Here is a 26,214-nt window from a genome sequence, read left to right as displayed (position 1 = left end):
AATGATTTCGGACATACAGTACAAGGAATCTACCCAAGGGGAGGAAATCAAAACAAATAAATCAACAAAATGGACATTTCAGCTGAAGCTAGTTCCAGTCGGTTCCCGGTTGTTGCAGCTCCAGCTTGTTGTACGGGTGGATTTTACTGTCATGATATGGTATTGATGAGGTGACTGTTTGCAATGAAACTATAGTATTGTCATGATATTGTACTGATGAGGTGACTGTTTGCAATGAAACTCACGGTGTCTGCTGCAGTGAGGTTGATGCCCAGTCCCCCAGCCCTCGTACTCAACAAAAACACAAAGATATCCGTCCTGCACAGGGAGAGAGATAGAGAGAAATTTGTAAATTGTAGAGAAAAACGCACGCACGCACGCACGCGCACCCACCCACGCACACACTTTAGATGGTGATTTTATGAATTCTTTGACGTTTCTAATCAAAACCCTAAAGCCGAAATTCTCTGTGCACGATACTGGCACACAACTATGTCTAAATCAGGCATAACTCCAACCCCGATCCCCCCCCCAAAACTAACCTCTAAATAACTCATCCAGTGACCCTAACCCCAGCCTGAGTCTTTTCCCGACTGAAAGCCCAACCCAACTCCCCAAGTCTTGTCTTTTAACTGACCAGGGAAATTGTCCTCACAACGTCTATTTCTCAAATTCTACAATACTCGTGGACACACGCGCTCACACACGCACAGACAGACAGACAGACAGACAGACAGACAGACAGACAGACAGTGTAACATTAACCATGCTATTAGCATATGGACAGTGATTGTGTGCAGGGTGGATGGAACAGTGGTGAACTTCATGGATGTTTCACAAAACCGCAAACTCTACATATCCCCCCCACCCCCACAGAGACAAAGCCCCTATCCCACAGACACACTAATGCAAACCAGAGCATACCACACACGCACACGCACACATCTGACTCTGCACAAAAAACATACAGATGTGCGCAGTCGCATGCGCGCACACACACACACACACACACACACACACACACACACACACACACACACACACACGATGTGCCATTCATCCAAAGAAACAACACGATTGATGGACTGATCGATAAAAACATGCTCTGAAAATGCACGCAGCCCACCCATCTGACTACTATACTTCAACCACTGCGATACACCATTGTGTGCATGCTTATGCATACAGATTGTGTGTGTGTGTGCGCGCACGACTGCACGTGTGTGTGTGTGTGTGTGTGTGTGTGTGTGTGTGTGTGTGTGTGTGTGTGTGTGTGTGTGTGTGTGTGTGTGTGTGTGTGTGTGTGTGTGTGTGTGTGTGTGTGCGCGCGCGTGTCCTTGGCTGTTATAGGCAGTTCGTGTGGAGGAGAAGATGCCCATGAACTGTCAACCCATTAATTGTAATTTGTGGATTCAAATAAAATAAGGAATAGAAAACCTCAAACCCACCGACTCTGGAAGTCAGCCACCATGTCTCGGCGTTCAGAGATCTTAGAGGATCCATCCAGACGCATGTAGGTGTGTTTACGATGGACCATGTACTCCTGGAAGAGAGAGAGACGGAGGGGATATCAATGGGACTGGTATGGTATCGGCATTTCATCATTTTAGTGGCAGCAGTGGTAGCAGTATATTAGAAGTGTTAGTGGTAAAAGTAGTAGTAATACTGGTGGTATTAGCAGTATTATAGACAGTGTAGTGTTATGAGTCAGAAGGTTCCCAGGTCCAACTGTTCAAGCAATGCTAATAATAACACCGAAAATCGTGGTTTGTGGGTTTTTTCGTTTCGACATGTTTCAATGAAAAAGAACACACAACACACCTCTCACCCCCGCGTGGAATTCATGAATTTTAAACATGATGATCGTGAGGTTACTAAAAGCGTTACTTTCTCAGACCGCGGGAGGGATTACTCAACCTGGACCAGGGTCAGAGATCACTGCTGGTCATAGAGCAGAGTGAGCTGAACTGCTGTTCTGTTTTTTTTTGCAGTTTTAAGTGGATCTCTGAGGAACAGAGAAGATAGACTAGATATTTCCGGTCGAAGGTTCCAAGACGTTGGGGTGGACACTGGACAAGCACTTAATATTTAAAGCTGCAATGCCGAGGTTTTATGTTCCATGCACCCGATATTAGAACCTGGGTCTCGTGGCAGAGCCGCTTGTCCAGGGGAGACATACTGTAGCACTGACCTGCAGATCTGACCTGAGATCAGATTCTAAAAATGTCTTCTACATCCTGACAGTTTTCTGAAAAAGCTATGTTTCTATCAGTCTGTCAGTCGTAGCGGGCCACTCGGTGGCGCACTATGAGCTTGTAGATCTGCTATTTCTCAATAGCTAAATCACAACATTATGGGTAACCAAAAGGGGTTCAAGCCCCAAAATGGGTTAAAGAAATGTATACATTTTAAAACCAACAAACAATTCCAAGAAAGTCCATGAATATAAAAAAATAAATAAAGAAGTAGTGAAACTAGCCAATCTACGCCTGCGTCAATCAGTTATTTTCACTAGCTTGGGTCCCAGCAGGCAAACGTCTCATTTCTCTTTTGGGTCACGGGCTAAAAGGTTTGGGAACCACTGGACTATATGGTATGAAACGACCTACTTTTTCAATCAAATGAGTTCCGCACTGCAGCTTTAATAAATGATGTCTGCATGGGGCCAAGCAGCGCACAGAGGTCCCACACACACACACACACACACACACACACACACACACACACACACACACACACACACACAACTTCTAGAAAACCACAAGCATGTTCCCTAAGACACATTGAGAAACAGAAATTGATATTCTATACACCCGATTTGTGCTGAGCTATGCTTGGTGTGTGTGTGTGTGTGTGTGTGTGTGTGTGTGTGTGTGTGTGTGTGTGTGTGTGTGTGTGTGTGTGTGTGTGTGTGTGTGAGAGAGTGAGAGTGAGAGTGAGAGTGAGAGTGAGAGAGAGAAGCGACTAACACATGGGCACTTTATACATCGGCTATTTGAAAATAGCCGATCTAGAAGCTCACAATGCGATGTAATACGTTGTAGAGCAGCTTGTAGATATTTTTGGAACATTTTAACAACACAAATCTGGTCCCTGGCACAAAATGTTTTCAGATGGGGATACGCGGACAATTACATTATTCATCTGGGTGTCCTTGACATGAAAATGCTTGAGAACCACTGGTTTAAACAACATTTAGGAAGCAAGACCCAAATAAACAACTACATTTTAGAAACAAGCTAAAAAAACATAATAATTATTATAATAAGCGGACATGGCAAGGCCGTTGTGTGTGTGTGAGAGATGGCGTTGTGTGCGATGGGAAGGGGGTGGTGGTGTGGGTGGTTGTGGGTATATGGGGGTGGGGCTGGGATAACACTGATGAGGTGACAAGTCGATCTGCCCTCAGCGACCGCAGACTCCGCCAAAACATCTCAACCAATCACGCCTCACCTCGAGAGCCGATGACGACTCGCACAATCGTCACCTTCCCCGGCAATATCCATCATTTGACATGTTGTCCTGACAACCCCCCCCCCCCCACACACACACACACACACACACACACACACACACAGCTACACCCAACAGGGGTGACCCCCGGGGTCCCAACGTTCCCCCCCCCCCGCCCCGGCTCAGTGTCTGGCTCCGTTCCCAAACATCCCCATCTGCTGTGAGTGAACGCTGCACTAGAGGGAACATTAGCCTGGCAGCTCCGATGTAGGCCGACAGCCTGGGATGGAAGAAGTACTCACATTTTGTTTTACTTAAATATCAATACCACAATGTAGAAATACTCTGATAACCCAATTTGGGGCGGGAACCCCTATTGGTGTTAGCATTATGTCATGCTTTAGCTATTGAAAAATAGCAGATCTACAAGCTCTACAAGCTTGTACAAGATCTACATGCTTGTAGGTCTGCTATTTTTTTTTAAATCGAAGAACCACTGACATAGAAACATAGGCTTTTTCAGAAAACTGTCAGGATGTAGAAGACATTTTTTTAATCTGATCTCAGGTCAAAATGGGTTAAAAGTAAAAGTCCTCCTCTATTCCAAACTTCCAGTACTTGAGCAAAAGCACAACAGTGGAAGGAAGGCACTGGAGCAGTCTCCAATGGCCTTTATTAACAGGCTACTGATAAAAGCGACAACGTTTTGATGTCAATGCATCTTTGTCCGGTCATGAACACGATGATAATACTGAATATTTGGACATACTCCAGTACAGGAAAACATACCTAACAAGAACGAGTTAGTTTCCACCGTTGCCAACACCACCATGCTACAGTATAGCAGCTGGCAGAATGGAACCTTCACCTCCCTGCTAGAATCTCATGCTTGCTTTGGCACACTCATAGCTCTGGGTTTTGCAACGCTATACTTCTGGTTATCACCACAGAATTAATTAAATTGTCTCCAAAGCGCAGATTGCATCAATGTAAACGATGCAAAGGCACCTCCCTGACAGAATGCCCAGCAGCAAATATTTTATTTGGGCACTCCCAGAGCCGCCGCGATATTGAGGGGGCGGAAACAGAGTGCTCGGGCTCTGTTCATGCAGCCTGAACTGAGACACGCTGGAGTTGGAAATACATTGTTTTCAATGAGGGCGGCGCAAATAAGAGCTATTTTAAGCATGTGTGCAACACGACAACTGTTTTAAAGTATTGTACAGTAACAACTAAAGTATCTTTAATGTTTATGTCGTACGATTACTACAAACAATCTAAAATAAAGGGATTTAAGATCATTAAAGCTGGGCTGTTTGCCTGAGTCCAATGCATTTCTGCCTATGTCCGGTCCAGGACTTGTCCCAGTTGGTTCTCAATAGAAGAGAAGAGGTTTTTTTAGGTATGACTTTGGTCAGTACAGCATTCAGTCAATGCTGTACTCCTGCAGCCAACCATGCATTAGGTGGGTCCAGATTCTTCCACACAAATTAACGGAAATTCGATTTCAAGGTCGGTTAACCAGGCTAAGAAAGTCCCAGGAGTGGATCATAAAATTCATACAATCATATAATTAGGATATCTAAAAGGTCAGAGGACCTTTGACGAATGACTGTGAGCTTCAGTTCTTGAGCATTTCCCATGACCCTACCATATTGCCGACAGCACAGAACTGCAAAAAGTGGCAGAAGAAGAAAAAACGGTAGAAAAACAATAGGGGCCTTCGCCCCTTCGGGCTTGACCCGTAATAATGACATTATAATGTTCAGACAAGTATATAATGTGTCTAATAAAGAGTGATGATCTTGAATTGAATATACTGTTCTATAAATTTGGAATCCGGTGCATCCTGCTATTGCCACTATTACCTATATCTCCCATTAACATGACCTACAGTATGCTATTCTTAATATTGTTAAGGCTTTCCATCTGCATCCCATGAGTGAAAGATGCTGCAGAAGGCTTATTATTATTACGGACCGGGCAGCTATGCTGCCAGTTGCTCTCGAATGTATTTCCTCCCACCAGGCACATTCCATTCCATTTGAGTTATAAACCTGTAAGGGTCCATTTGGTTTCGTTACCATCTATCATCTAGCTCGGGGAGCCCCCTGGAACCCCTTTAAGGACCCCTGGGAGTCCCCGAAGAGCAAATTGTTTAATGCGTATGGATGGGGGTCGTATTGTGTTATCGTGACTCCTATCCCGAGCGTCACCCGGACATGACGATTTGGACGTGAAGGAAAAAAGGGGGAAGCTAATTGGCTGAAGGTCGCATACATCTGCAATCTGGAAGTACTTGATGCCTGTCTCTGGCTTATTATTTGGGGGCTGGCACTGTCCTGCCAGCGTAACGCGAGTCAGTCACCAGCACCACCGCAGTGCGATACGCTTAAAGCAGTCTAAACAAACACGGAGGCAGAGCGCATGCAGTTAACATGGAAACGCTGTCTGTATAAGCACTGAGGCTCTCTGTTAGGAGACTGCTGACACAGAGAGAGAGAGAGAGAGAGAGAGAGAGAGAGAGAGAGAGAGAGAGAGAGAGAGAGACAGAGACAGAGACAGAGAGACGGACGGACAGACAGACAGACCACCCAGAGAACCAGTGAGATGGGCTCCCCAAAAATGTGTCTTCATCCTGGAGTAGCCAACTGGCCACAAAACAGTGACAAATGCCTGTCCACATCTGTACCTCTCTCTCTCCATCTCTCTCTCTCTCTCTCCGTTTCTCTAAGAACGTATCGTTGCTGTCGGGAGAAACCTCTTATCACCACATTTTAACGCCCTACTAGCGTCACACTAAAGTATCAAAAGTAACAGATCTACAAGCTCAAGTGTTTTAGTAGCTATTCTTCCTGAAAAGAAACTATTTTTGGACAGACATACAGTATGACGATGTTTCCACCCGACAAGAGACAGGAGAAAAGTGGCAGCCCAGTGTAAACTAAACCCACTGGTTATCACCAATGGTCCACAGTCCACTAGTGGTCTGTGGCGTCATCACAGTGGTGGTGGTCCATGGGAGAATAGCAGCGTGGCTCAGAGCCTCTCCTTGAAGACCAAAAAGCTTAAAGGGCAAGACCACAAAAATATTCGTATGCTCCTCATTGACTTACATTGTACAGGAAGTTATAGCCTGTAAAAACGATTGCAAATAAAGCTGATTCTGACAATAGAACACAGTAAATTCCTGTTGATTTTACTATTTGAAGATCCGGATCCAGATCTGCAGATGCAGTGCGCATTTTCTTCCTAATGAAAGTAGCAATATCAACAGGAAGTTGACACTTTTGTTTGTGTTTGGTGATGTTCTACCGTCAGAATAGTCTTAGTTCGTGTTCGTTTACAGGCTGCTCCTGAGCCACTGTACAATGTCATTCCATGTGAAGCATACAGTACTTTAAAGTATACATTTCTAGTCAATGGAGAAAGTATTTTTGATTTCTTTCCCATCTTAGTTGTTACCTCATGGCAAATACTAACACTCAATACAAGACCAGAGGTGACCGAGCCTTCGCGGTGTCCGGCCTCAGACTCTGGAACACCCTGCCACTCCACGCTATGCTCAGTCATTGGAGGTTTTTAAATCCTAACTAAAAGGACACATTTCTTCTCGCTAGCTATTAGTGCTGTTTGACCGTGTTTGATATGCAGCATAAATATATGTACAACATATATGTTGTTTAATTTGATTTGTTTCCGTTTCTAATTTGCTTATTTCTTTTTCTCGGGTTTTCTTTCTTGTCCGTTTGTATTTTAATATGCTCTGTGCAGCACTTTGGTTCAACCTTGGTCGTTAGGACATTTGCAATTATAAATAAAGCTTGATTTTATTTTATTTAGGCTGATGGATAAGATGTTTGGCTTTAGCGTCTCTTCCTGTGCGGCCGCGAGACCTGGGTTCAAATCCTGGGCGTTATACAGTAGATATTATGTATAGTATAGTTGTAGTTGAGGTGGGGCAGGTCCTTGAGCATTGTTCCAAATACTGTATGCATAGGTTTCTTTTAAGTCCATTCATCTTAGTGAAAGCTGAAAGAAAGAAAAAAAAAAACGCATATCATCTAAGATTAGAAATACGTAACCGTCGGTTCATTTGTTTAGACCGTTGTCTTCATTGTGTTTCGGTGAGTGACAAACTCAATCGAAAACCCCGCCGAAGTGGAACAAAGTATAAGAACCGTAAAAGGTGTGTCTGTGTCTGCTGGGTGCGACGGTGGCATTATTAGCCATTAGCGTAGAATCATGGCTAAGCTGGGCGTTATCAGCTCAGTCATCTAAAAGCATTCCCAGCGCTGTGCATTTCCTACATGAGACGTTCCCACTGTTCCCATAGCCTGTCCAGACACACAGGAAGACGGTCCTTAAGCACCTGGGCTGGGCCCCGTCTGCCCTCACTAGACTAGACTCTGCACTGGAGGCGGAAAACAAAAAATAACTAAAGATTAGTTGTGGAAGAAGTACTGAGATTTGACTTATATTATAACACATTATTATCACTTAATGTATGCTTTGTATTAATCATCTAAACCAAATGAGTAAATTGTTGTAGTGGTAAAAAGTACAATGTTTGCCTCTGAAATAAGAGTGGAGCCGAAATAGGTACAGTAATTGAGTAATAACCTTCCACCACTGTTACTGGTGACCTCTCACGCCAAAGCTCCAATGACGTGATGTCACCAGTTCCTGGTGAATAAGCTACATTTCCGCGTGACGCTACGGCTACGGTGACAGAACAGGCCGCCACCGGTTCATTGTTGTTCAGTGGGAGCCGTTCAAGAGTGGCAACACTTCCTGTTGAGAGGCTAAGTCAGCTCAACACCAGCAAACCAGAACACCGTATAAACATTAGTTTTAGCCATATCAAAAGTAGCAATTGAAATAAATCCCAAAAAGAGAGCACATCCAAAATGTCAAATCAATGGAGGACAAAGTACTCACATTTTCATTTTTTTTATCAGGAGCACGCATGCACCGAATAAAAACAACCTTACGTTCACACCTCAAGAAAGTTTACAAAGCAGCCGAGTGTCACACCAGCGCATCTATCTATCCATCCATCTCTGTCGGGTGAAAACCTCATATGTCCCAAACTGTTACGGTTTAGGATTCAAATCAAAAGCATCAAAAGTAGCAGATCTACAAGCTTCAAAACACGTCGCTTCGCACCACGTTCCGAGCTTTTGTATCTATACTACGTTTGGTGCTTTAGTGCGACTCTGTATTATGATCAAGTAGGGTGTTGATTTACAGAAAACACACACTATGGAGATAAGAGAAGAGGTTCCTGCCCGACAGCAGTGATGTGTTGCATTTCTCTCCCGTCTAGCTGAGAGGCCCCTCTCCCCGTCATGCCCTCATGAACCCCCACCTCCTCCTCCTCCTCTTACTTCTTGCCAGCGCTCTCCCATCTGTCTCCCTCGCTGCAGATGAGGCCTGCCAGCTAATTAGGGCCCTGACCTGTTAATTAGCACCGCTAATGAGAGCAGTTAACGAGGGACAGGAGGTCGGGACGCCTCCCGACCAGGACAGACTGGTTGACTGACAAACAGAAAAAAGGAGGTGTGTGTGTGTGCGTACGGGGTACAGTACCTCCAGCAGGTCGATCATGCGGGTCATCTGGGAGTAGATGAGGACACGGTGACCCTGAACCTTCAGTCTGCACAGCAACACGTCCAGGGTGTGCAGCTTCCCGCTGTCTGTGATCAGGCTCTCCTTATCTGAGAGAGAGACACGCAGAGAGACAGAGAGAGAGGGAGAGGGAGAGAGAGAGAGAGAGAGACGTCTTTATTAAAATACTAAAGGAACACAAAGGAGTCCAGAGTGTGCTGCAGCTTCCTACTGTATGTGATCAGAGTCCTTATCTGAGAGAGAAATGAGAAGCATGCAATAAAAGCTCCATGGTCTGAACCTAACCCCTCCCCCTATATGTTGAGCTAAACATGTTAAGATGTTCCAACACATGTTCTTCACTTAGAAAGGAGCCAGCTTAGATGGTTGGGGGGCGTCTAGTAAGGACGCCTCCCCAGCGTCTCCCTACGGAGGTCCTCGCTGCACGGCGCAATGGGAGGAGAGGAGACCCCCGGGCAGACCAAGGATCAAGTCCCGACCCTTTGGTGTGGTTTGGGCTTAACACCCATTTGTGGGTCCCGGACACATTTTGTTCGGGGGCCTACATTTCTTTTTTCTTTTGTTATTAATTATTATTATTATTATTTAAAAACATTTTGCAAAGACATCCCCCCCCCCCCCCAAAAAGGTTACATTTTCATGAATTCAAAACAAGTGCAATGGTTTTCTTAAATAAATATATATCATGGTGAAATCAAAGAAAGAATCTAAGAAATTCCATGAATTATGTAGCAAATTAAATGTTTAAAGGAGAATTTCAGACTAGAAGGCTTTCTTGCCTTTATTTGTAGTTGTTATGTCCCCACCAAAGGGGTCCAGGTGTTATTTTGTGCAAAAACACATTATTGGCTAATTCCCCTACCATAAGCCGTCAATGGGGGTTGGGTTTTAGTGCTAATTTGCTTATTAAGAAGTATTAAAGTGTGCCGCTTGGGATACTATTTAAGAAAAGGTAAGAAAGCCTTCTAGTCTGAAATTCTCCTTTACACAACGTGGTGCAAAGTGATGCGTTGTAGATCTGCTATGTTCACTAGTTTGGGTGCCAGGCAAACGTCTAATCTCTCGTTTGGGTTACTAAAAAAGTTTGAGAACCACTAGACTACATAGTATAGTCCTCACACTACTGAGAGACAGAGAAAGAGCATGTTGCTATGTTAAAATAGCTTAATTTATAGATCTATAAAAAGATGAAATATGAAGATACAAGGTTTTATTTCTGGCCCGACAGTGACGATAAAAACACATGCTCTCGCTGGCCACAGTAATACAGAGAGAGAGAGAGAGAGAGAGACTGCATCGACGAAACCTCATATGTCCAAATTCAAACATAACAAAATGACCAGATCTACAAGCTTTTGTATCCGCTACTTTTAACACTTTACTGTGACGCTGCAGTATGTTTAAAAAAAAACAACGTACAGTAGAAAACGGAGATACGAGGTTTCTGCCCTGACAGAGACGATAAAGTGTAATTTACACTTGGTGTCACAGCGGGCGGCGCGGTGGAGAACCAACCCCGGTGAACAGTTGGTCTCGGACGCCCCATCGGGTGACCTCCAGCCTGACCATACAGTAATCACCAATCAAACAAGACCCCCAGCCCGCTTAGCGATCTGACCCTGTGACTCCGCCGGGCCACGAGGAGTTAACCTCAGCCGGGACAATGGGCCCAGAGAGAGAGAGAGAGAGAGAGAGAGAGGGAGAGAGAGAGAGGGAGAGGGCAGGGGCTAGCCATCGACCCGCTGACAGGCCCGTGGTTGTTGACTGCGGGGGTCCATGACCCCTGAGCGCGGGGGATGTGTCCGGGGTCAAGGGGTCAGGGGGGCTGGGGGGCACACGAGACTCCCTTTGGGGGAATTGGGGGGGTGGGCTTTTCTATGCCCCGCGCTCAGCTTCGACACTTGTTCACTGAAACCCTTCTGCCGTATAGCAGACCCCCATTATTCTGCATGGTTTCTGTGTCCTGAGAGGCACGTCATCGTAGACAGCGCCTCGTAAGCGCGACATATGTCACGCGACACAAAAGAGGCCGTGAGGTCATTGCAGAGCAAAGGGACGACTGTTGAGTTGCTTTATTATGAAGATGGTTCAACTATCAGTTCATATTGAAGAGCCTATAGCTGATCTACATAGACACGTTGTGAGCTATATAAGTCATTTTTGTCGAAAGTTAAAAACGACGCTAAAGGTTTAGGCGTAAGGAGCTTACTTACCCCCTTACGTTTTAGGCGTAAGTAAGGTAGGCAAAACAGGGACCATAGTTTTTATGGCAACTATGACTTGGGCCCAAAGAAAACCCACACACACAAGCAACAGTTGTTGAAACTTGGACTAAAAAACATCATCCCCTCGATTCCCCTGGTTCACAGAAGTAATTTCTGTAACATGGGGTCCTCAAAATCGTCTCATATAAGCGTTAAAAAATAAACAAGCTGTCTCTGCGTTATTGTCAGGGAGGTGTCTCCGTATCGTTTACGACAGTCAGTCACTCATATATGATACAGTCTGTTTCTCAGTCAGTTGATTCTTCATATCCATATGAGTGAAGCGGCCGCGATGACATTTATTTATTTTTCAAACACAGTTCTTATATGAGGTGGTCTAAAATCCCCTATGGGGATTACAATGCAAATAAAAAAGTACATGAACCTGTGGTTGTGCGCCCTCTACCGATATTGACGTCAGACATCGGTGCTCTATAAAAACAAAATAGTAAAGCAATGAAAACAATCCAATTTTATGAAGTCTTATATTTTCGGTCTCTGCACAACCCTGAGTGTGTATAAATGGACCTGTAAGGGTCCATTTGGTTCCATTTATACACACAGAGTTAAATGAACACAGGAGACATTAACGCGTGTACACAAGGACATCCCATCGACTGCTGTTAGCCGCAATACTAGCGCACATGCTAATGTGTACCCGGGCTGAACCTTGAGCTCTGACCCCGGTGTGTGCGACACCCCGCAAGGGTCACGTCCTGCCGAGGTGTTAAAGAGGAACTAATACAACAGATGAAGTGACTGCGGGGACCCACTCTGGGGACGGACCAAAGCCTGCTCACCTCTGGGGTCACTGCCGAGTGGTGTCAGCTTGTCAAACACACACACACACACACACACACACACACACACACACACACACACAGACCCATGCCGCACACATGCAGCACAGAAGCTGTTCTTGTTAGCAAATGTACAACGTATACTAATGGCCTAGTTACATAGCAGTACATATATATTATACACTCAAAATTCAATTGCAAGATTATTGCGACTGTAGGTCAGTCCGTCTTTCCATCCGTCGTTCCATCCGTCACGCCACCATATATGGCCGTCAGACCCTCACACCTCGTGACACGTCACGCTCCATATATGGCCGTCTCCATACGAAGACAACAACACTGACCTCATCAAACCATGGATAGCCATACATGGAGAAGACCTGCATATTTGGAGCCAGCCTGCAACTCTACATCTGACCTCAAACCCTTAAATCTCCATATATGGAGCTGACCTGTTCTGACATTCCATTATGTTGATCTGAGTCTGACCTCATCAAACCCTGTACAGACACACTCCATATATACTGGATACTGGTATCCTGTATAATTTCAATGAGGACAATCTGGTACAATCTTGCAATTAAATGTTAAGTTGCGGTGCTTCCATGTTGGTACATGCATGAGCATGGAAGCATGTCCGTCATGAATACTAACACATGAGAACAGTTTGTGATTTACCGTACATTGTTTGAATATGTACTGCTGTGTAACTATACTATGTGTACCTATTATGTAATTAAGATTGTGTTGCAGCACAGCACTCAACTGTTTATTTTATCATCCTTACATTCAAACTGAAATCCTGAACAGATACTGTCTCCATACACACACATGAGAGGAGAGGAGAGGAGAAGAGAAGAGAAGAGAAGAGAAGAGAAGAGAAGAGAAGAGAAGAGAAGAGAAGAGAAGAGAAGAGAAGAGAAGAGAAGAGAAGAGAAGAGAAGAGAAGAATTTGATCTGGGTAGAGAAAAGACAGGGGAGACAGAGGAGGAGAACGAGACAGATTAAAAGAGAGAGTGCCGCTGAGAGACACACAGAGAGAGGAGTGGGTCCGTATAGCGCTGTGGTCACAGATCCAGTAAGTCGGTATTATTCGGTGGTGATGTTGTGGTTTGGAGCAGTCGGGGCCCCTCGTAACCGCGGTGCCAGGCTAACCAGGGGCCCCCGCGCGGCGCTCCCACCAGCGTCACTCACTGGAGCCACCCCGCCCGCCACCCACCCAAAACGCAAACCCACCGGCTCCCTGGCAAAGCTGCAAAAAAATTACTTTTCTATAAGGCTGAATATTGTTCAAACCCTGTCATTCTAAAGCCGGGGAACACATTATAAGCAAAACCTCCAGACGCCTTCCTAAAGTCATATTTAAAGATGGGTTGTTGTTGGGTTTTGTTTTTTTTTCCTTCGGGGGGACCACATGAATTTGGTCGATATTGAAATAGTCAAGGAGCCAAGCCTGTGCTATAGAAACCTCTCTCTCTCTCCCACTAAACTCATTGGACTATTTTCTCCTCCCCTGTTTACAAACATTGAGTAATAAGTCATACTTAGCATACAATAAAACAGCCTCCACCATGCCAGTGGTTAGCGTTCCGTGGTTCAACCCTGTGGGAGGCACCGCAAGGCCTCCAATCCCCAACAGAAGTGCATTCAAGAGGGTTTTTGTTTTAAACCGTTTCAGACATGCTTTGTTACCAGGAAGTGATCTTATTCCCCACTGAAGGACGTTTTCGCAGTCTCTGTTACCAAGCCGCATGTTATACTTCATCGCTCAGAGGTCTCTTGTGGTGACAATAGCTCACGCAAGCCATTTTTCCACCACGAATACAGCCGAAATAGGTGATCTCTTCTTTGCTTGAAGTTGCGATTATTAGGTCGTCGACTCTGATGTTCTGAAGCCAGATTGGAATTGAAACAGCGGTTTTCGTTCTGTGAGACAACTACTGATCTGTTTGTGAATTCATCTCTCTATAACATTTATGGAAGACATTAAAAAACGTTGATGACAAAAAAAATACATTTATGGAAGAAAGGATGGGAACAGGGCGGTAGTTGGACGGTTCTAACCTGTTTCCTTTTTCATACAGAGGGATTACTCTCGGCTGTTTGAATTCTTGTGGGACGTGACAGTGATAGATACATTTGTAATGTGGGCTACCATGGGAGCAATAGAGAGAATCTGGGGATGTTGTCATGGCCAGTGGCCTTGGTTGGCTGAGGGGCGATCGTTTTTTTTTGTTGGACATCTGCAGTTTTTCCTGATTTAACTGAGAACTCGCTAAGTGAACATTGTTCCATGCATGGCTTTTGTTTTTTAAGACTTGACTATGTTTACATTTTCTCCAAAGTCAATAAGTTACTGAACTCGCATGAATAATTCATCGTGGTTGGCTTAACATCATTGCACGATTAATAAGTCTGACGTCAGAAATCAATCATTTCTCCAGGGGGCCACGTTCATGTTTCACGGTCCTGTCAGTGAGCCAACTACTTTGTTTTGCTGAAAAGAAGCACATTAATAGAAACAACGTGTCATGATGCAGTGAGTTGTTATCTTGGGAATCAATTGTTTTCGGGAAGCAACGGAATCGTGTGATAGAGCATAAACTACAAAGAAAGAGAGAGAGAGGCACATAGACAGAGAGAGAGAGAGAGAGAGAGAGAGGCACAGACACAGACAGAGGGGTGGTGAGGTTCATTCATATACGTGCTCCATATAGAAACAGTGTTGTTTCCAAGTGTTCCGATCATGCCCTAAATAAAGCAACGCCAAGCGGAGGATGAATGAGTGTTGGGAGGGCTGGGTGGTCCTCCCCCAGTCCAACTCAACACTTATGGCTTATATAATAAGCTGCATATGTATGTGCGTGTATGTGTGTGTGCGTGCATGCGTGCGTGCGTGCGTGCGACAGCACAGCTCATTACAGAACATCGTAAAAAGTCAGCAAATTGGTCCCAGCGAGCCAAATATGAAATGTTACAGGATTACAGGATTAGAGGCACAGCCCCGGTAACTGATCTTTAAGCCACAGAGCGGTCAGTTTTCAAACTTTTTCGGGTCGAGGTCCAAGGACGTCCCAAATTGATCTGAATTTGGCCACGGACCCACCATCTGAAGAGGTCTTGTGCCAGAGATCCCGCAGAAGAGAAGATTTGTTTTAAGAAATAGCAGACGTACAAGCTTGTAGATCTGCCATTTCTGAATAGCCAACGTATGAATTGATGAAGTGGTTAAAATGATTGCGATGCTGTATCAACTACTTTTGCTGTGGACCCCCATACTTTGGGAACCAATGCTCTATATGGCCTAGAATGTAAAAAAGAATATGGACGAAGGAAGCCACGACGTCTCCCATTGGTTGCTAGACCCGCTTTGAATCCACCATTTCAGCCAATCCAAATACAGCACCTTGGAACAATGCAAAACAAAGCAACCCCGGAAACAAACACTATTGGCTGGAACTGGCGAGGCCCGGGGCGTCACTCAGTAGAACCAGTAGAAGCCCCAGATGTGTAGCCTACTTTATCATAAAAATACAAAAATAAACATAATTTACAAGAACGCACATCATGATAATTGAAAGAAGACTTTACACTAGTAGCGACTGAAAGCAATAGTATCAACTTCTGGGGCCATCAGAGAACTGCAGCGTTTGAATTACTTCATACAGAACCCGGGATCGTTGCTGCCTGCTTTAAGTCCAGTTTCAACTTCGAACATAGCCGATCTAAAAGGCACACAACTCGTCACAGCTGCGAGGCGCTGTGGGCTTGCCTTGTTGATCGCCCTGCGCTCCTCCCCCCGGCGTACGCCAATGCATAAATCACGCAGTAGGTCCAATTCAACGGTGAATCCGTAACTTTTACATCCGTTGTCTCTCTCTCTCTCTCTCTCTCTCACCAGAGAGAACCGATCTGAGACGGTGGTTCAATCTGATGGTAGTGTCCAATCTGGATGAATCTCGGATTCAAATAACTTTATTGGCATCGTCAACAGTTGGTAGGTGGTCTAAATGTCTCAAATGAAGAGTAGACGGACCACCTCCAATCACTGTAGAAGACGTAGTACCGGTAGTTATATTGAAGTAACATACATAAATAACATACTATACAAATAGGTTAATATAGCATTTTATGGATTGTAGCTTTTCTACACACATATACTGTATAGCAATAGCCTCAGTTCCACTCATCCAGCAGATGAATGATGCAGCTATGAGATCACACACGTGCACACACAAAGAACCCTGACACGCCCTTACATTATTGTTATGTTTATTACCGTTTTGTTTTATTACTCTTGCTATTTTTATTGCTTTATTCCCGCACCACTGGCATTGTCACATTTAATAACGTGATTGTTTTATTGATTTTATTGTAGTGCTGCGTTGTTCTATTTACTGTTTACAGACGGGGCTTTTTGTTGTACCGTGTTTTAACTTTTTACACTTAAAGCCGCACTATGTAACTTTCCTCTTTAAGCCCGGTTTCTGTGCTGAAATGTTTTACCTAATAGTCAATAGGGCCTGCCTGCTTGCTCAGGGGATGAATTGAATGTTGACCATCAGCCAAGATTTGTGTCAGGTCTTGTGTCTACAGGTCACTGGTCTACTGTCCTGTGTCCTGTCCTGTGTCTCCAGGTCACTGGTCTACTGTCCTGTGTCTCCAGGTCACTGGTCTACTGTCCTGTGTCTCCAGGTCACTGGTCTACTGTCCTGTGTCCTGTCCTGTGTCTACAGGTCACTGGTCTACTGTCCTGTGTCCTGTCCTGTGTCTACAGGTCACTGGTCTACTGTCCTGTGTCCTGTCCTGTGTCTCCAGGTCACTGGTCTACTGTCCTGTGTCCTGTCCTGTGTCTACAGGTCACTGGTCTACTGTCCTGTGTCCTGTCCTGTGTCTCCAGGTCACTGGTCTACTGTCCTGTGTCCTGTCCTGTGTCTCCAGGTCACTGGTCTACTGTCCTGTGTCCTGTCCTGTGTCTACAGGTCACTGGTCTACTGTCCTGTGTCCTGTCCTGTGTCTCCAGGTCACTGGTCTACTGTCCTGTGTCTAGAGGTCACTGGTCTACTGTCCTGTGTCTAGAGGTCACTGGTCTACTGTCCTGTGTCTCCAGGTCACTGGTCTACTGTCCTGTGTCTAGAGGTCACTGGTCTACTGTCCTGTGTCTCCAGGTCACTGGTCTACTGTCCTGTGTCTCCAGGTCACTGGTCTACTGTCCTGTGTCTCCAGGTCACTGGTCTACTGTCCTGTGTCTCCAGGTCACTGGTCTACTGTCCTGTGTCCTGTCCTGTGTCTCCAGGTCACTGGTCTACTGTCCTGTGTCCTGTCCTGTGTCTCCAGGTCACTGGTCTACTGTCCTGTGTCCTGTCCTGTGTCTCCAGGTCACTGGTCTACTGTCCTGTGTCCTGTCCTGTGTCTCCAGGTCACTGGTCTAATGTCCTGTGTCCTGTCCTGTGTCTAGAGGTCACTGGTCTACTGTCCTGTGTCCTGTCCTGTGTCTCCAGGTCACTGGTCTACTGTCCTGTGTCCTGTCCTGTGTCTAGAGGTCACTGGTGAGACGACAGACATGACCTTTGAAAATGTCATCACAAAGCGGGTTCAAGAAGAGGACAGTTACATAGTGCAGCTTTGATAGTGGAAACGGACCATCTCTAGAAGCTCACAACCCATCGGAGCACGACAAGTTGTTGTGTTAAAATGAAAATGTTTCAATATGGAAACAATTATGGCAATTTATGCAACGATAATTGTGATTAGGTGATTATGTAATAATTTTGACAGGCCTAAAACACATGTTTTGGAATAGTGCTATACAAATCAAATGACTGACCAGCCGGCCTGCTGCTCCTTCCCTCCATATTTACACCCCCCCCCCTGCCTCTCTCTCTCTCTCTCTCTCTCTCTCTCTCTCCCCCCCCCCCCCCCCCCCCCCCCCTCCCCACAGTGTAATGTGATCCCTGGCCTGGCTGCAGGGTCCAGAGCAGGGGGTCTCACACGGTCCTGACCCAATTAAGAGGCCCTGCTGCCAGATAATGATCCCTGACCGACTGCCCCTGATGCCTGGAGCCCTGCATGGTCCTGTCTGTGTGGCCCTCTGCCTTGGACCCGTTTGTATATACCTTGACTGTACCCTGACTGGCTCGGTTTGTACCCCGTTTGTACCCTGGCCATGTGATCATCATCTCATTAACACAGCGTTTGTTTGTCGTATTGCAAAGCTATGGTTAAAGCATCGTAGTGTACCTGCAATATGTAAATTGAAGATGAGAAGTTAAAATTAATGTTTTTCACGCTCCCTAACCACAAAACAGCGCCGTTTGCATCTCCAAACACACGTGATGTTGATTCCCTTCCCCTATCCGTCCTATAAATTGTAAACGGTGCATTTTATATAGCGCCTTCATCCATGTCGCTTCACGTAGATTGTGCGATACATTCACCCATTCACACACATTCATACACCAATGGCGGAGGAAACCATACACGGCACCAACCTGCTCATCGGGTGCAATTAATGTGGCTCAGGGTCTTGCTCAAGGACACATTGACTCTAACTCACTAACTCTGGGGGATCTAACTGGGAACCGGAAGGTTCACTGCTGCCCGCTGTATCCTGTCTTCCTATACTGTACATTTTCCTGCATCATGTCTTCAGTCCTACATTCTGTCCTATATCCAGTCTTATAGTCTATAGCCTGCCCTTCCTTGATTTAATTTATTTCTTCATTACCATGAAAGAAACATCAATATAACATATCATAATGTTACATCTAATAAACGCAAACATATAGTTCAACTGCATCCCCAGGGTCCACATAGAGCAGCACACATATAGACAGGAGAGAGAGAGGGTGATGAAGAGGAGAAAGGAGGCGAGAGTGTAGCAGAGAAGAGAGCCCCGTACAAAAGAAACCGATCCCAGACGATGAAAGATGGATAGATGGTTATGTGAGATAGAGAGACAGATGGACGGCGAGATCCAATGAGCGATCGGATCTCACTGTAGACCCCGCCGATCAATACGTCAATGGACAACACTTGTTCAGCATCGGCCAGGAGGACATATTAACCCCCGCGCCACGCCGCCCCTCCCCCGCTAAAACTTAATTTCCTCTCCGGTCGGGAGACCAGATGCTGGCACACGGACGTCTGATGTAATGACCCGTGTCGGCGATGGACGATGATGATGAACGGCTCAATGTGACAATGTGACTAGAGATGTCCAATGATATCGCCCCCCCCCCCCCCGATATTAACGGGCCGATATCTATCTATGAATGTGTGTACAGTACGTGTGTACGTCTGTAATCCACGTAACTCGAAAATTGTTTGCCCCACCGACGTCAAATTAGACACACGCGTTCCACACCACCACAGGGAGTGCAGTGTCCAGTGTCGAGTCCATCGGATAGCCGGTTGTCCAGAACCAGCACAAAAGCCTCTGCCCAGTCTCTGGACCCATGAGTGATCACCCCTATATCTCCATATATGGAGCTGGCCTGTTCTGACATCACAACACTTGGGCATGCCTGACACAGAACTCCAAATATAGGAATAAAGGGACAGAGACAGATACAGAAATATCCATATATGGGCATGAAAGGGACACAGACAGATGGAGGAACGCGTACTCTGACGAAGTGGTTCTCAATGTGTGATGAGTTGCTGTCTCTACAGAAGTGGTTCTCAATGTGTGATGACTTGCTGTCTCTACAGAAGTGGTTCTCAATGTGTGATGAGTTGCTGTCTCTACAGAAGTGGTTCTCAATGTGTGATGAGTTGCTGTCTCTAAAGAAGTGGTTCTCAAGCTTTTTTTTATTTCAAGGACCCCGAGTTTAGTAGGTTATTAAAGGCCCCGGACCCCCATAACTCTGAGAGTGTACAAATGGAATGGTGTGTGTGTGTGTGTGTGTGTGTGTGTGTGTGTGTGCCATTGTTGACACCAAATACCTTGGCTGAAATGTTCGTGAAATGTTCGCCCCGATGTGACACGATGCCCAGAGAAGAGATGGTAAGGTTCAAGTGGCTAACAACACAGCCTCTCATTAAGATAGATTACATGGTTCACAGAGAACAGTAGAACACTAGCACTACATGGAGAATGTCACCCCCTACTGGACAGCCTGTCCTCTTCTCTCTCCATTTCTCCCTCTCCTCTCCTCTCCTCTCCTCTCCTCTCCTCTCCTCTCCTCTCCTCTCCTCTCCTCTCCTCTCCTCTCCTCTCCCTCTCTCGCAGCCATAATATAAATGTGTATGCGCGCACATACTGCACACACACACACACACACACCCAGCAGACAGACATACGCATCCGTCCGAATCAAACGTGCACCGCAGGCGACACACTTGCACACATGAAAATATCATACTAAAATTCAGCGAATGTCTGTCTGTCTGTCTGTCTGAATGTCCCTGACAGCGCTTTATCTCAACATTGCCTGGCCCAATCACTCCCACTTTTCACACACAGGCATGGACCATAATTACATGGAGGTCTTAATGGAGCCCTTTTTCAGATTTGACACATTAATGATTTATAATGAATTTATTAGTGGATTAAAAAATGCAAAAATGGGTATTGTACTGTCTATATCACATGAATATGAATGCAAAGTAGCGGTCCATGTGTGGACAGGCTACCTGTCGCCGTTGTGCATGGTGAGATGTGTGCAAACCGTGTAGTTTATCAGGAGAAGAATACCAAAGGATGCAAGATTTATCAGTGAATTAAAACCACACCGGGCGCAGTACCCCCCCACGGCCACAAGAGGGGGGCAAATATCTCACAACGGGTAAGGGCTAGTAAATACAACACATCAATGTTTGTTCTTCACATCTCACGAACACACACATCATTTTGTGGCTCGCTCGCTTCTAATTATGGCGCACGGCGCAGAGGCCACACACACACACACACACACACACACACACACACACACACACACGGTATTTCCGTCTGACTTAGGAATGTTCTACAAATAACATGCAGAACCACGCTGCTCATAAGCATCCATAGAGAACATCAAAGAGAGTTGGAAGCTCTCGGTCTGTCTCAAGTGACGGAGGCCAGATAGGGAGCAGAGGTCAGAGGTCATCACTGCATGCCATGCTGGCTCGTGGTGGACATCTTGGCACAGACACACATACAAAATGAGTGGACGATAAATAATGTCACCAGAAAAGCACAGCTATAGCCCCGAATGACCAGAACAGTTCTGTGACTCTGAGGGTGTTCCAATGGAATTAAACTTATTGTTGTTCCTCCCCCCGATAAGATGGCCGACCCCGATATCACCGCGGCCCGCGGAGTTACTCACGCCACGGCGCTCGAAAACAAACAGACGTTCCTTCGCTTCAGACATTTGTTCTGGTGGCCTGAGCGTGTGGCGGTGTGGCGGGGGGGGGGTCTTTGGAGGGTGGGGGTGTCTCTGGGAACCAGTCCACTGTCTATTATATTATTATTCTATCTACTGTCCATTATCTGGGCCTTGATGTGGCCGTTAACAATGTGTTGTGCTGCTGCGGAGACCGTGGCACACTGTGTTGGGTCACTTCCTTCCTGCTCAGCGCTGAGAACCTAACGTGGGAGAGAGGCGCGCGCGAGAGAGAGAGAGAGAGAGAGAGGGAGAGGGAGAGGGAGAGGGAGAGGGAGAGGGAGAGGGAGAGAGAGAGAGAGAGGGAGAGAGAGAGGGAGAGAGGGAGAGAGGGAGAGAGAGAGAGAGGGAGAGAGAGAGAGAGAGGGAGAGAGGGAGAGAGGGAGAGAGAGAGAGAGAGACATGGGCGCTTGTCAGCACTGACCGTAGTGCTTCATTTGTGTGCGCCGAAATTGGCCGATCTACAAGCTCACAGCGTGCCGCGGAGGCGACGCGTTGTGAGCTTGTAGATTGGATTAGGCCTCTCACAATGAAAGTCTGACCGCGGCTGAGTCAGTCTGTGTGTGTGTGTGTGTGTGTGTGTGTGTGTGTGTGTGAGAGAGAGAGAGCAACATAGAGGTGAGCGTGGGAGAGTGTACTAATGTGAGGTGAGAGACACCTTGTGAATGGATGCAACACACACACACACACACACACACACACACACACACGCTAGCATTACCTAACACGCTAACGCTAACAGAGTGCTGGAACAATAAACTTCAGCTAAACTTCCTTGCTTTGTCTGCCCCCCCACAGCCCCCCACCATACAACTTCACAAGACTGTTCACACACACACACGCACACACACACACACACACTCTCTCTCTCTCTCTCTCACGGTTGACGTTCCATTTTGCACATAAACACAGCGTTGCACACATACAGTAATGAGTTTCATGTGTGGGATAATATCGTCTCTGTTGGGTGGAAACCTCATATGTCCAAAACTGATTACATTGTCAATGTACAGTATAGTAGTAGGTGCAGTGGATGCATTTGCAACTTCTGTGGACTACGTAGCTTGCATACAAGAAGGCACTACTCGCTACCCGACGGCCCCGTCTCCCGCGTACAGCTACCGGGAAGAGAGGCATCCATTCAGCGGCACAGAATGTCCGCACACTGTCGGAATAGCGTTTGTTGGACTTCCAGGCCCATCAGAACAACTATAGACGAATTCAGAAACGGGTCTCATGGCCGCAGGTAGCTTACGTATTTCCTGTAGGCGGAGCCGACATAGCTGCGGGGTAAACCCGCACCTCTTCTACTACAGTTAACTGTAGAGTGACTGATGTTAGTCTGCCTCAAACGTTAGGCCTACTCTTTTACCTGCTTTTTACACAACACTAACATTACAAAGATGCCCAGAACATCGGGATGAACCTGTGTAGAGAGTGTACAGAAGTGGCAACATAAAAAAACCGGTATATTTCTCTGGTGATCTGGTGAACATGACCTACCCACGGACTGGTTGGTTGTTGGAGGGTTTCCACAACTTGGGATGTCCAAAGGCAGAAAGACTGCTTCAAATATTGGCAGTCTCTGCTGCCATATATGGCAGAGCAGCCGTTACTTGGTTGAGTGCCATGCGTGTATGCGTGTATGCGTGTGTGCGTGCGTCATTACCGGGTATCCTGATGTAGGACCAGCCGTGTTGGGGGCGGATGGCCGTCACCCCCCCGGGACGGGCCGCGTGGAACGCTCCGGCCCTCGACAGCCAATCGGAAGCCAGCTCCAGGGAGCCGTACAGGAAGCAGTTCTTGGGGGCCACGCCCCCTCCTGCGCGGACCACCCGCCACTCGTACGCGGCGCTCCGGTCGTCACAGTAACGCTCCAGGGGCGTCGTCGTCACCTAGGAAAGCACGCAGGGCGATTTGAAGCACTGTTTGGCAAACAATGGATCCATTTTGATAGTGAGGTGACAATTTAACCCATTTACCACTGAGAACTGATTCTACAAATGTCTTCTAAATCATGTCAGAATTCTGAAAAACCTGTTTCTGTGTCAGTGGTTCTCAAACTATTTCAGGTCAAGGAGCCCAAACATTATATGTAATTGGCCTGCCGACCCCCTTCTGAAAATATGTTGTTCCAGGGACCCCCCCCCAGAAGAAAAAACATTTGCTTTGAACGAATATATATTCTAAGATATTGTCTCTTTATTGTTAATGGTGTTTAATGTTTGTACCGTTTGATTTACATCACCATATCAACATGAGTTAGACTTTAATATTAGTGCCCCTCACTTCACACGGGTGTGATTTTTCGTTAAAAAGGAATTTCCCTGACCCCACCCCCCCACCCCACAGGTTGAACAGCATAGACAGAAAGGATAATAAGCAAACGGATAAGAAAAATATTACAATACAGCAAAAAAGCTAGAGCAAGACAGGTTCATACACACATGCACACAAAGCTGAGCGTAGGCGGGGCTGGCGCACCTCAAACTATTATAACTTTGGTTTACGGTGGTATGTTCTTTCTCAAGTATGGATACGCAGGTGTGACTGCAGTTGACCCGACTGATTGAAGCTCTTGTCACACTGTTTGCAGTGGTATGGTTTTTCTCCACTGTGGAGACGCAGGTGAGTCTTAAGACTATCTAACAGACCAAAACTCTTCTCACAATGTTTACAGTGGTATGCTTTTTTTCTCCAGTGTGGATACGCTGGTGTTTCTGTAGATCGGCTAAGCGACTGAAACTCTTTTTACAGTTTTTACAGTCGAAAGGTTTTTCTCCACTGTGGAGATATAGGTGAGTCTTAAGACTATCTAACCGACCAAAACTCTTCTCACAATGTTTACACTGGTATGGTTTTTCTCCACTGTGAAGACGGAGGTGTATCATTAGATTATCTAACCGATTGAAGCTCTTGTCACACTGTTTACAGTGGTAAGGTTTTTCTCCGGTGTGGATACGCATGTGTTTCTGCAGATCGGCTAAGCGACTGAATCTCGTGAAACACTGTTTGCAGTGGTATGGTTTTTCTCCAGTAGTATGGATACGAAGGTGTGACTTCAGGTGACTGGACGTATTGAAACTCTTGTCACACTGTTTGCAGGTGTATATTTTCTTTCCTGCGTAACTCGGCTGACGTGTCTTCACGTCTCCCACCTGAGCCACATTCTTGATAAACTGTTGACGACCGTCATATTCTGGTCCATCCGTGTCTCCTTGTCTCTGGCTGGCTACAGGGCTGTAGATTTGCTGACAGGCGGCTGAGGGCGTCTGTTCGTTCCTCAGCGCTTGGCAGTAGAGGACGTCGGTGTGGCTCCTCTTCGGGTGTCGAGGGAGGAAGGTGGAGGAACAGGCATATGGGCACTCGGAACAGGAGAAATGAGTCTGGACATAATATTGGGACTCACTCCTTCCTTCCATCGTCAAATCTGATGCTATATATGGACTGTGATGGGGCTGAGGGTTTTTGGTTCCTCTCTGCGGGTTGTCCTTTACTTTATATTAATCTCTCCATCTTCTCCGTCCGTCCCACTTCTCAGTCTGTGTCTAAGCCCTATAGGTAGACAAAAGTCTACACCTCGCACTGAGATGAAGTGAAAACGACAGTCCACACTTTATGAAGGCAGCCGAGGAGCTGAGGTCTGACGTCACACACAACATAAACCGTTGCAGTGCAAGCCTGGTAATGGTGAGCAGCGCAGGCCGCCCATGTTTGAGCCAATTGTCTACACTATGACATAATAAATTATGACAACATCTCCATGACTGCAAAGATCATAGAAGCCATGCCGATCCGGTGTGAAACCTCACCTCATTTTCATAAAATCTGCCTCATAGTGACGACGCCATTAACTTCCATTGACGTCCCTGGACCTCAGACGAAGGGTGCTCCAGGGGGCGACAATGGCAGTCTAGTGTTGTTTTGGTCTGACGTCACACACTGTATAAACCGTTGCAGTGCAAGCCTAGAAATGATAACTGGCAGAGAGGGTATACGGCTCGGTGAGCTACGACCTGCTTCACTGCTTTTTACAGATGATGTGTTCCTGACAGTGCCATCGGTCCAACACCTTCAGCTCTCACTGGACCGGTTCGCAGTCGAGGGTACTGGAACAACATATTTTCAGGTTGGCGGCCAATTACATAGAATTTTTGGGGTCCTTGACATTAAATAGTTTGAGAACCACTGATATAGAAACATGAGATTTTTCAGAAAACTGTCGTCCTCAGGTCTAAATGGGTTAAGTATCTTGGGGTCTGAGGGGTGAGGAGTGAGGGGGGGACGGAGAAGGAGATCAGCCGGAGAATCGGAGCAGCAGGAGCGGTATTGCAGTCGCTGTACCAAACTGTAGTGATGAAAAGAGAGCTGAGCCAGAAGACAAAGCTCTACCGAGCAATCTTAGTATAAAAACAAAATAGTATAAAAACTAGTCAAACATTGGCCAAATTGTCAAATACTAGCCGATAGTTCTTCAATAATAGAAAACAGAAAAGACACTAGTATAGAGCCCTGAGGGACTCTGGTCAACCATACATGGTTAAAGATGAGGTTCAGGTCAGGAGGAGCGTTTGGTGATGAGGACATGCTGAGCACGGCATTTTTCTGACCACTCAAAGCTCACCCTACCGGTGTCATGACCACATCGATGTGTTCTCCATTGATCTGTTTCTCCTTTTCTAGGAATAGGAATTT

At 46.2% G+C, this 26,214-nt stretch overlaps 1 protein-coding gene across 3 annotated transcripts in view; it reads right to left on the bottom strand.

The window, feature by feature from the left end:
- Positions 1–26,214, bottom strand: part of ino80 (INO80 complex ATPase subunit) — a 74,624-nt gene that overhangs the window by 16,981 nt on the left and 31,429 nt on the right. For all 3 annotated transcript variants that reach the window (XM_080790505.1, XM_080790507.1, XM_080790506.1), the window contains exons 27-30: positions 23,189–23,414; positions 9,046–9,173; positions 1,449–1,543; positions 246–318 (exon numbers count right to left, since the gene is read on the bottom strand). In XM_080790505.1, the coding sequence (XP_080646631.1) occupies positions 246–318; positions 1,449–1,543; positions 9,046–9,173; positions 23,189–23,414 (522 nt within the window). The remainder of the gene's footprint in view (positions 1–245; positions 319–1,448; positions 1,544–9,045; positions 9,174–23,188; positions 23,415–26,214) is intronic.

This window comes from Protomyctophum bolini, assembly GCF_963924005.1.
Source record: "Protomyctophum bolini genome assembly, chromosome: 19".
In the NCBI taxonomy this organism is placed as follows: domain Eukaryota; kingdom Metazoa; phylum Chordata; class Actinopteri; order Myctophiformes; family Myctophidae; genus Protomyctophum; species Protomyctophum bolini.
This window is presented reverse-complemented; position numbering and strand designations above follow the sequence as displayed.